Source organism: Rhodnius prolixus, unplaced genomic scaffold (genome assembly GCF_049639745.1).
Source record: "Rhodnius prolixus isolate KJV_2025 unplaced genomic scaffold, Rpr scaffold_2, whole genome shotgun sequence".
Classification (NCBI taxonomy): domain Eukaryota; kingdom Metazoa; phylum Arthropoda; class Insecta; order Hemiptera; family Reduviidae; genus Rhodnius; species Rhodnius prolixus.
Genome location: NW_027411592.1, coordinates 21,453,552 through 21,466,480, shown reverse-complemented (window position 1 = coordinate 21,466,480; position 12,929 = coordinate 21,453,552). Strand labels below are relative to the sequence as shown.

At 35.2% G+C, this 12,929-nt stretch overlaps 1 protein-coding gene across 2 annotated transcripts in view; it reads right to left on the bottom strand.

Annotated features, from left to right (window-relative positions):
• LOC141449260 (glutamate receptor 1-like) overlaps window positions 1-12,929 on the bottom strand; it is a 950,852-nt gene that overhangs the window by 106,918 nt on the left and 831,005 nt on the right. For both annotated transcript variants that reach the window (XR_012455423.1, XM_074118495.1), the window contains exon 9: window positions 12,744-12,851. Coding sequence is in view for 1 of the 2 variants with exons in the window: in XM_074118495.1 (XP_073974596.1) it covers window positions 12,744-12,851 (108 nt within the window). In the remaining variant the exon portion in view is untranslated. The remainder of the gene's footprint in view (window positions 1-12,743; window positions 12,852-12,929) is intronic.

Genomic DNA, 12,929 nt, shown 5'->3' with positions numbered 1-12,929 from the left:
ATAATTTCTTTAATTTCAAGTAAATCTTGTTCCAGAAAGGCTTGCCTAGCTCGCGGTTATTATCGATTATCTATAATTATCGCAAATCTAATGGTTGTATCTTAAAGTAGTTAATCGTTAGTTTCTTACATTCTGAAGTTTAACTAGCATCCTGCGACCATTTCACTGGAAAACATGAAGAAAACTTGTTTTTCAAAGTAATTCAATTTCCCGCCATCCTTCTAGAGCATTTAATCGAATTTTTCTGGTAAAAAATGTTCTGATACAAGTTGTAGATCTTCCTTTGTACCATCAAGAAGACGAAAGTTTAAACAAAATCATTTAAGCGGTTTTCAGGAAATTTGAGGAAATGGAAAATCTATTTTATTAAAGTGGTATACTTTTGGTAGATTAATTTTCTTAGAATAAATTTTAAAAATTGAAAACCCAGCTCTTAAGAAATGTTAAAGCAGATCTTAACATTAGTATCCACGCAGAGCTATTGAACTCTGGTGATGCCTGAAGAAGATAAGGCAAGAAAACTATTACAATTTTTCTGTAGATTTTTTGGTGAGAATAGCCATTATTCAGGATAAAAGTGAGCCCTGGATTTAGAATCCTTGGTACACGCTGGGTGGTGAGAAAGGAAAGATACTAACCCTACTAACTTTTGGAACACGAAATTAACCAGGAACTAAATCTAAAGTAGTAGAGCGTCCGACACTCCTTCAGGAGAAGGCAGTAAACCATTCAGGCTGAGGGTTTTTAAAGAACCTTTTTAGGAATTGTAGGAATGAGGAAACAAGACTTTCCTCAATAACAAAACCTCCATAAATACCTTTGAGAAATTCAAAATCTCTAATTAACTAACGCCAAAAATTTGTTCAGTAAATTTACATTTAAATAAATAGCATCTGAGCCACTTACCTTCGCAACCCCTCACTTATTGCTGCAATCAATTTGACAGTATAACTAATTTAACTAATATAAACACTCCTTCAGTTTGTACACACGAAGCTAATTTTACTTCAAAAGGAAAGTTTGCTAATTTGTATTGATAAGGAGCAAATTTAGCCGTGTTTACTATCTGTCACTTGTAACGTTGTTAGTTCAGTCTGTTTAATTAGCTGTGGTTACAGTTACATAACTGGATAGATCGCCACACATTTCGTATTATCTCAATTAAAAGCCGAATCAATCAGTTTAATCCTTTACTAATGACTTAATAAATTGTTTGATTAGTATCTGTTAACTAGTTAGCAGTGGCGCAGGTTACAACGGAGGCCAGATAAGAGTTTAGTTCCGCATAAAGGGATACAACTTCTAAAAGAAAGAAAGAAGTAAATATTATATGCACCACCATGTGCAATTAAATTTATCCATTTACATATTTGCAGTCTGTATTAAAAATATGAAAAAGAGAAGGTAAACGTTGAATGTGCTGAGTACGAAAATGTTAAAAGAAACATAAAATAAAATAATTATCAGTAAGATATGAGGGTCGTTTGAAAAGTCCGTGCAAAAATAAAAACTACTTAATTTTTTGGGGTAAACCTTTTTTATTTTTCAACATAGTCTCCTTTTAGGCTTATACACTTCGTCCAACGCTGCTCTAGTTTGTTGATCCCTTCCGAATAATAGGATTTGTCCAAGTCTGAAAAATAGCCATTCGTTTCTGCAATCACCTCCACGTTTGAATAAAATCTTTTTTCCGCCAGCCATTTCTTCATATTGGGGAACAAATAGTAGTCCGAGGGAGCCAAGACTGGAAAATAGGGGGGATGTGAAACGAGTTGGAACCCTATTTCCATTAATTTTGCGACCACAACTGCTGAGGTGTGAGCTGGTGCGTTGTCGTGATGGAAAAAGGACTTTTTTGTGGGCCAATCGTGGGCGTTTTTCTTGCAGCTCGGTTTTCAAACGGTCCAATAACGATGAATAATATGCACCTTTAATAGTTTTACCCTTTTCCAGATAGTCGATGACGATTATTCCTTGCGAATCCCAAAAGACAGTCGCCATAATCTTTCCGGCCGAAGGAACAGTCTTCGCCTTTTTTGGCGCAGATTCCCCCTTGGTAACCCATTGTTTAGATTGTTCTTTGGTCTCAGGAGTGTAGTGATGTATCCATGTTTCATCCACAGTGACGAAACGACGCTTAAAGTCCTGCGGATTCTTCTGGAACAGCTGCAAACCGTCCTTGCAACACTTCACACGATTTCGTTTTTGGTCAAGCGCGAACAATCGCGGCACCTATCTTGCGGATAGCTTTGTCATGTCCAAATGTTGATGCAAAATATTATGTACCCGTTCATTCGAGATGCCCACAGCACTAGCAATCTCACGCACCTTCACTCTTCTGTCATCCATCACCATAATATCATGGATTTTATCAATGATTTCTGGAGTAGTAACCTCAACAGGGCGTCCAGAACGTTCAGCGTCACTTGTGCCCATATGGCCACTCCGAAAATTTTGAAACCACTTATAAACTGTTCTAATCGAAGGTGCAGAGTCACCATAATGTTTATCAAACTTCTCTTTAGTCTCCTGAGGCGTTTTGCCTTTCTTAAAGTAGTGTTTAATCAACACACGAATTTCTTTTTCGTCCATTTTTTGAAAATCACTCGACTTCCTCGATTCAAACGTATGCCAAACACAAAGAAATAGACCGATCTGGCTGAAACTTGGTATGTGTTCTTCCAAGAGATGCTACTAACTAAACGTAACCTCGATACGCGCCAGTGATGCTATCTCTCTGACTTTGCACGGACTTTTCAAACGACCCTCGTAAGTAAATAATATTATTAAATACGTAACTCCGGATTTGATCTTGTTACTCCAACCATCCTTCGAAAACTTCCTAAAAAAAGCTCTAGTTTTCCTCACCTCAATCTACAACGCCAACTTCCGCACCACCTACTTTCCGCTACTTTGGAAATTTTCCATTATATTTCCAATACCTAAGCCAAATAAATCTCCACAACTCCCGACATCACATCCGTCCCATTAGCTTATTGTCAGGGCTAGGAAAGATTCTTGAAAAACTCTTGCTAAAACGTATTCTTCCAATAATTGAATCTATTGGCATTCTCCCGGATCACCAATTTGTATTCAGGCGACAGCACTCCACCATACAGCAGTGCCATCGAGTTGTAGATATAATCACCACCTCCCTTAAGAAGAAGGAGTGTTGTTCTGGGGTGTTCCTTGATGTGAAGGAGGCTCTCGATCGGCTGTGGCACACTGGACTACTCTGGAAGCTCAAAACCATCCTTCTAGCCACCTATTTCCTCATTTTGAAATCATATATGACTGACAGACATTTTAGAGTGAAAATAGTAACTATTCTTTCTCCATTCAGCCATGGTGACGCAGGAGTTCCGCAAGGACTAACAAATCAATTTTTATTACATTATTCGATAATTTATCAAATACCTATGGGGAAAAAATTAGTAAAAAAAAATTAAATTGTATTTCACCTAGAAATAATTACCAAAAACGCGTGGCTAATCTCATTGGTGAACGGGATGTGTGAAGTAGGCGGATTGTAGCTGATGACGTATGACACCATAAGCCACTCCCTCACCAATAAAAGCACAGTTATCCAGTACATAAAATGGTGTGCTTTCACTTTCATTGAATGATCTAGATTTTACTTCAGGAAAATATTTCATTAACTGTGTTGATTCTGTATTACATTAGAATTATGAAACCGGAAATAATGTTCAAAACATATTTATTTTAAATATTTTTACGATATCAATTTTTATTGCATTTGCCAGTAATTTATGAAGTACCTATGAGGGAAAAATTAGTAAAAAAAATTTAAATAATATTTTTCAGTATAGCAGAATCGTTCCCCGTGTCGATATAACACTATCAGGCACGAAAAGAGATTTCTCCATAGGCAATTTGATGGGCGTGTAATATCGACTCTGGGGTCGATTCAGTGGCCACCTCGTTCACCGGATTTTGCACCTATGGACTATTTCCTTTGGGGATACATGAAAAACAAGGTGATTATTCAAAACTTTTTTGTTTCTTTCCTTATTTCTGCTTATCTAAAAGTATTTCTAAATATAAGTGTATCAGAATCAAGCCGGAATTGCATCTGTAGATGAACTAAAGCAGAGAATAATAGATGCCTGTGAGTCGGTTAAAGCTGTATCTATTTCTTTGGCAGTAAGGGACAATTGACGGGAAAGAGCATGTCTAATGGTGGAGGCAATTTCGAGCATGATCAGTAATATTAATGAGGAGTAAAGAGTTATAATAAAATAGTACTTTTCTTCATATTAAATCAAAAAACTGTTATAATATCATTTTGAAATTTCTTATAAGAATCATGTTTTCATTCATAACTTATAAAATATCGCTCACAGAAAAATGCCGTTCGAGTAAATGGTTCTTAAAAAAAAATAGAGGAATCTATTTCTGAAATAAATACCACAAAAATATTTACAAATTAAATTTGGATTTCTAACAAAAAAACTGAGGGGACACGTATTTTTTAGCTTCTTTTCTATGAATTCTATGAGAGATAACCACCATTGCAATTTATGGTTTTTCTTTTTCAATTCTTGGGATACCAGCTTTTAGGGCTTATCCCGTCACATAAGCACTGCTTGTTAGGGGTGTACAGATCCTTGCTGGCACTTCTAATGTCCATATTCGTCTGGAGGTTCATTACACCTGCGGGTCAACAAGCAGATCCACTTCTTTTCGTCCAGGTCTTGAATTCGAAAACAAAGGGCAACAATGGACGACGTATATTTTTTTTCTCAAATCGAAATTAACGCACGAAAGTACTAGCTGGGCGCTTATGTGAATTCGAAAACTGTTATTGAACTGAAATGTTATTTATTGAACAATTTTCCACCGATTAATAAAATTATAGCAAATATAGAGGAACAAGTATTGTTTAAAAATTTTTTTCTTTAAATACTGAACCAAGTTAAATTCCACTCCGATTGTCTCATAATGATAGAGAACATTAAAAAAATCAGTCACGTTAATTCCAGTGGAATACACCTCTTACTCGAAGATGAGTTCTTTTCAGCCACTAATCTTTTTCTTGTAAGCTCGAACGGAACAAAAAAAATAAAAAGAAAGAAAACCATTGGTATGTGAAGTAGGATGAACATTTTTATAAAAAACGAATGGAGGGAAGGGGTGACAGAAGAGGAGGATGGAAAGAAAGGGAAACGGCAAAAAGAGGAAAGTGTCTTATTTGAAGACGGCGTTGAATAAGCGAAGGCAGGGGAAAGAGAAAGTCTTGGGCTCGGAGACGACATCATTATATAAACGTTGGGATCGGAACTGGAGTATGGGTGTTGGAACAGGGTGGCAATTTGACAGTATTGGTGGGGTCTATATTTGAGAGGGTAGGAAGGGATGCCTTCAGTGCCATTAGTGTGCTCCGCTCTCTCTCCCAATAGCTTCTACCATCGCCATTCACTGTACTGACAATAAAATCAATCATTCGACATGGCGAAGCAAGTAGCGGTTCTGTGATAGGGCCGAAGTTGGGCCCTAGGAAGCCCTTTCACTAGAACCGTACATCTTAAGTGGTGGATATCAGTTTTACAACTATGAGGTATCACGATTTTAACAATGCGACTTTTTTTCACGAGGACGGCTACTTATGTAATAATAATAAAATCCGAACAAAAATGTATTGTAATTTCTATTTAGTATTCAATTAAATCCGTCCACAATGGAAGACCTCCATTGTAGAGTTCGCTATTTGTCGATCGCTGTCAGTGCCGACCACAATCTCTCAAGTTAAAGCTAACTACAATAATTTTGCTTTTATCATTTCAACATTATGTTTAGTTAACTTTTTTTTTTTTTATTGTTTTCACTTATTGAGCCCAAAAACATTCTCCAGCTCAGAAGAATTAGTCAATATTTTAGGAATTTAGCATTACCTTCTCACTTAGCAAACGGGAATATTGTAAACGCTGCCATTTTCACATTAACGTGCATTTTGAGATAGAAATAGAAATTTCTAGTCTGCATTGTATTGTGTTTGTTTGTTGAGTGTGTTTGTATTGTTATCTTCACAGAATATTATTCTATCAAACAAACAAATTTTGTTTCGGTACATTGCTTCGTGAGTGACATTTCGGCGCAGTCCTCCAACAAATGTGTAGTTTTTCTGTTACAATTTTTCCCTTCCTTAATAATTTAATATTTTCATAATTTATCTTCTTAAATACCTCTTGTACTTAGATGAATGCATGGTTGCAACCAAGAGAGAGATTACAAGCGTGTTGGACTTCTGAATTTGAACAAATTGGTTCACCCCTTAATGTGAATTTACACAATGTTTCTGAAATTTTAAAAGTTTTTTTCCCCCAAAATGGATTCATTTTCTTTAAAATTGGCTGACCAACGGCCTTGAAATGTAACGATAATTTTTAAATGAAATATTTCACGCGATTTTTCAGACAATGAAACACACGCTATCAACTCATAATTTCATTCTTAAAAAGTAAAGTGAAGCGATATCCTCTTTATTTGTCCCTGGAATAAAACAGACATTATATTTATAGTTTGTGGTTTTTAGTAAACTTTTGGCTGGTTTATGGTTTTCATCTTTTAAACAAATGCTGGTTTAATTATATCCTAATTTTGGATATCTAATGTCGCATTTAAACTTAGATCTAACTCACACATTTTTGCTGTATAACTCTATTAAATTTCATTTAAACTTTCTCTTGCTTCTAGTGAGTTTTACAATCGTGCCAAATTTTTGGAAAGTGATATTTCATAGGTTATCCTTGATCTGAGATCCCCGTAGAATGCTACGTTTTTAGTAGGTGAACCCTCTAGCTCAAATTTGAGGAAGCTCAAGTTTGGTATTTCTTTTAGCTACGCCCACGGTGCGTAGTCAAAGATTATTACGAGTAATTTGAAATTGTCCTTTTTGTTCTAAAATCAAACCTCATTACCAAATAGTATTATTTTTTAATGAAGTGTTAATTGTTGTACAATAAAACCTTACCACTTATTTCAGACTCAATTTTGTTTATGATAATAACTATAGAACACATAAATTTTTGCCCTGGTCAAAGGCTTTGTGAAATAGGACAAAAGAATGTTGTTTATTTCTGTTGATGATAAAAGTTTTGTGATCAGAGTTTGCTTTTATAGAGACGTTACATTAAAGTAATTGCTTACTAATTTATATAATGGCTTCCACCCAGGTACGAGCAATAAATATTGCGCTACAAATAGGATGAGTAAAAGCTAGAGCTAAGATTTTTGTAAAGTTGAAAATGATAAATATAAATTTTTCTTCGTCTTGCTCGTCCACATATCGTGAAAACATAATTTACTAGCTACTTCACTTAGGCTTTACAAGAAAAATGCGACTTCACCACCCTGAGGCAGTTTTGATGGCCAGTTGTTCCACCTAACAAGGTGCTATATTTGTGGTGGCACTAAGGACGCGTTTGGGTCGAGATTTACCCCATTGTATAAACAAATCTGCTGTTTATTCCCAAATAAAAGTTATTACCATCCAAACTTCCATTTTTAATTGCATGTCTGAAATAGTAATAACTCTAGGTAAGGATAAAGGTTTATACCACCGGCTTCATAAATACAAAGATGGAATGCAGATTTATAAGCATAAAACAAGGAAATATCGCATATATCTGAATGAAACAGCAATGGAGGAATATCTTCAGTTTACTACTATGCCCTTCTTTATCAATGTCTTCTTCAACACACTATTGCAATAAGCCTTGAACAAACAGCACTCGCTTGTTAATTGTACTGTTTGACTTAACTCTAGCGTGCGTGGGTGTATCTGGTGCGCGTAGACAAGTGCGGATAGCAGCAAGGAGACATTCTAGTTTATATCTTAGTTTATCTTTTGCTACACTCTCATCCAACATAGCGTATAATATCCCAGTATGGTCGGTGTGTGCGATACAGAGATTGTTCAACATCGTTGAATGTGACATTGTTTTATCAAGTATATAAGCCTACTTCACCTTATCTCAACAACCTTACATTACCAAACTGTATTTATATTTACCAGCCAACTTTATACAAGTTTGCAATCAATACTTGTTCTAAATAAAATCATTTTTCTATTTAAACGACAGCTTTCTACCAATGGAAGGATTACTGTACGTAGAAACCGAGATACTGGCCATTTACGTATTAGATTCTAAACATTATTGTACCTTGTAAGCAGGATTTAGCTATTTGTACCAACTCACTGTCTGTCCTCCACAGTTTGAACATTTCCCCACAAAATTGAATAATTCAAAATATATTATTTCTTTTAGAAACATTTATTTCTTTTAAAATTATATTTCAGGAAAGGAAGATTATCAGAATCATTTTGGCGCACAGCATTGGGTTAATAAGGAGGCTGCTGACAGCGCAGCTAGGAGATCCATTACTGACTGTATTCCGTGTCGGGAGGTTCCTGCAACGAAATGAGCAAAATGATGGAGAAACGGAAACAAATATAACATACAAGCTAAAACGTAACAAGTAAGATAAGATAGGTTAAGGATATAATAAGTAATAAGTTGGAAATTAAAAGCGAGGCAACAAAAATAGTTCCTCTTTTCGATCTAAGCTGCCTCCAAAAATCGAACAGGTACATGAACTTTTGAAAGTAAAAGAATCTCAACAGCTGACTGACTACCATTCAAACTGACTGTCCTACAAAATTATTGTGATGTCTCCAATCTATCGATTACAATTGACAATCTATACGATTTCCTCAGGGTCACTAACTTTTAAAACATCACAACAACTGCTGTTTGGGATCCTAGAGCTCAAATTGATCGTGATCTTCACAAGAAACACTTGCAATATAAATTGTTTAATGAAACTCCAAATGTTCATGTTATGCATCATCTGTAGAAGATCTTGTCCTACAAGAACCTGTAGATTATAAAAATGACAAAGCTAAAGTAGAACGTGTAGGCGTAGTGGTTCAGTAAGTACTTCAAAAATGTATTATTATAAAACCTTAGTTAATTTTCAACCAAAACATACTGTTTGCAGAGGGAGGTGCACAAATATTCTCTAGATCTGTAGTGCTTACAACTGGTAAGTTTCTTAAAGGATAGATTAATATAGGTTTTGATTTGTATCCGGCAGGGCGATTTGGCGATGAACCTGCTGTAGTTTTAGCAGATAAACTGAAGAAAATAAATTTCAAATTGTGAATACTTAAAACCGGTACTTAATGTTTTATAATTGTGTAAGTTCTCATTTTTACATTCATCTGAATAACTTCTGCCGGCAGAAAACACTTATTACAAATTAAAGGCGATATCGTTCCGATGACTGATGCAGTTTACAATATATATGTATATAATAGGGTGATTGATCAATTGGGTAAAAAAGCTTTGTTCGTCCAACAAGACCATAGTTATCAGACAATACAAGTCTATCATTCCATAATACTTCATCGGCACGACAACCCACTTAATGAGTGCAGTCCTACAGCCTGCACTACAGGAAATAGACTCCAGCGAAGCACAAAAAATTATAGCATAAACCCTGGTCTGGAAAAAAGAGGTACAAGCAGCATTACCAAGTGATCTGCAATACCAAATTCTTCGCCACACTAGTCCTTACATCCATCCTGGAACCATCGTGTAGCAAAAAACATTCTTCGGGTAACCAGCGTTAACTAGTCCTCCAACTAACTCTTTTGAAAAGAGAGGAAGTTTTACAATTCTTTCAGAAGAAGGCCTGCTCCGTGTTTTAACATCTCTCGATCTAGATCGAATGTCCATACAGTGTGATTGTTTCCCATCACATTTCTTAATTAAACATAACAGTAAATGAATTCAGTGCCACATCTGAAGTTTTTTCTTTTTTAAATTTCGATGCGCACAATTATTCGCTGAAGCAACCTATTATTATATTTGAGAAGCAGATAAATATTTCTTTTTGCCTCACATTATCTGCCAGACAATTAAGAATTTCTCTCATACTTAAAGATAATATTCAGATTTAAGCCTAAATTAAAATTTCCAACAGCATCAGTAGATAAATGTTTCCTTATCTAAACGTAAAATAAAATGGAATGTTTAATTAGACCGCTTTCCTCAGGGACATCAATTAAACTTTATAAAGAAATGATCTCCAAAACACGCGCTGCTTTGAAGTTATATTATTATTTCAGTATTTAAAGCTTGAGTGTAAAGCTTTAATTTGTTGAAGGTGAAGGTGTCAATGGATAAACAAACAGAATATTTAATATTAAAAAAAAAAAAAAATAGAGATTTGAAGCAATAAAATGAATAAATTAGATATTTAAATTAGGATTATTCCAGACAATCAGTTTGGATTTAGGCGACAACCCTCTACTGTACGACAGTGCCATCGAAAGGTAGACACGATTTCGTCTTCCCTTGTGAAGAAAGAGTGTTGCTCGGGAGTTTTTCTTGATGTGAAGCAAGCTTCGATCGGGTGTGGCACCCGGGCTTGCTCTGGAAACTCAAGGGCTTTCTTCCGTTCACTCACTTCATCATCTTAAAGCCTATTTGTCTGATCGTATTCAGCTAAACATCGTATTAAAGCGGGTGTTCCTCAAGGAAGCATCTTAGGACATATTCTGTATGTTATATACACAACAGACACACCAATCCATCCTGAAACTGTCCTTCTAACTTATGCAGATGATTCAGCTAAACTTTCTCCTCACATTGATCCGGTAACTTCACACAGAAACCTTCAAACTCATCTCTTTCTTCTTGAGGAATGATTTAAAAAATGTAAAATCAAATTAAATGAAATATTCAATAAAATCAAAATATTACTTTTACTCTCCGCCGCATCACTCTTCTTCCGATCTTCTATGACTCAATTCCAATTCCTCCTGCCAATGTTGTCCGTTATCTTGGGCTTTATTTAGACAAAAGACTGACTTGGAACCCGCACACACGACTTAAACGAACTGAAGTTAACAGGCGTTATTGACTACTTAAAAGACTACTATACCAACGTTCAAAACTTTCACTTAATAACAAACTACTGATTTACAATTCTATACTAAAACCCGTATTGAACTGTGGGGTTCATCGAAACGCTCCAGTCATCAACGAATTCAATCGCTTCAGTCTAAAATTCTCCGCACTATCATTAACGCACCATTTTACGTTTCCAATCTAACTATCCCCACAGACCTGGAAATTCCGTTTCTACGATAGGTCCAGGTTTCACGAACTTGCTACAAAAGTTTTCATCAGAACATGCACTCTCATTCCAAGCCTCTTGTCCTCCATGTATTATCTCATCACCTTCCAGATCATCCTCCTAGATGATTAAAACGCCAGTGGCCTCGCGATTTTCTCTCTTCTGAGGAGAGTAGCTAATCCTGGAGACGACTTAGGGAGTGTTATCACTGGGTAACTTCTCCCCTCAATTAGTGAGTTTGTAGTGGTGTCAGTTATTGTCATTTTTACTCATAGCGTATCTAGCGCTGGTGTAACTTAACAAATAAATTTAAAAAAAAAATAGTAAAGGTTTTGAACTATATGGAATGAAAGAGAGTGCGACACTTTAAAAAAAATTACAAATTGAATAATAAAACACGTTACTAATAGATCTGTAGTGCGTTTACAGACTATTATGAAGTGTACAGTATAACTAAACATAATCAATAACCTCCAGTAAGCTGGCCATAAATGATCCCTTCGGCCCTTCCTTTGAAGAGACTGATTGGAACAGCAACCAACAAACTGGATTAAAATCTAGATAGCTAAAATATTAATCAATAGATCACAAATATTTTAGAAGAATCATTAAATCAACAACGGCTACCAAGAATCTTTTGCTTACAGCGTGTGGGGACATCTACATTTTGGAAAGTCAATATCTAAGAGGAAGTCCTGCGAGTTTGGGTCAGCGATCTTAGCTCATCCATCAAGCTATCATACCGCGTCCAACAACTTTCATCATTTCTTATTAATCAGTTCTCAATTTGCAATTATCACTTCTCTCTAATATTCAACAACAAAGAGTGTACAATTTGTGAGCTTCACTTTTTACCCAATAATAACTCATGCCGCTCTCTTTGCTAATTTCCATAAATAAATAAAATAATCTATCAATTTCCCCTTAAACTCAGTGACTACTTCCATCGAATTCCCATTAAAAGAGAGGCTTTCTTAAACAATATTTTGGATGATTAGTAAAGGGAATAAGTAGCCTAATGGTGCTGACAACTTGAATAATTCGCAAACGCTTAAAATCTTTTCTAATAAAATTAGAGAAAATTCGGAGATCAGATTAGCTCCAGATAACACTCATTTAACCACAAATTGACACGTTCATTATTTTTCTATCCTAACAATCACTTTGTTCTCTTCAAATTGAAACTTGTTTACAAATTGAACATTAATTGTTTGATTTCATTATACGTCCCACACAAATCAAAGAAATAAAATTAGCCAGAAAATATAATAAAAAATAACGAAGTAATTTCGGGCAAAAAGATAAAATATCAAAGCCATTAATCTTAACTGAAATAAATCCCAACAGATCAATTAGTAATAAGCAGGATTCCATTTTTTATTTTATTTTTATATTGTACTAATTGATATTTTCGTTCAATTCGCGTTTAAAGGTCGATATTCTTAATTACTATATGAACGAATAAAGTCATTAAAGCCATTTTTCCCTTTAAAATATTGATGTAAATAATTTTCAATTTCTTGAATTATAAGAAATAGAATATAGTGTCGAAGAATAAAACTAAAACTAAGGTTTACCTTGACCATAGCACTATTGACGGTCATCTCGACCACGTGTAGCGTGTAGTTTTGTCTTCTGCCATCCTCATTGAACCTGATATCGCCAGTCAATCCTTCCAGTTCAACCTGAAAATAAAATTATATTATTTGATTTCTGTCAGTTTACTTGTTCATAACTAGTCTGTTTGAAGTGATTAATATAAA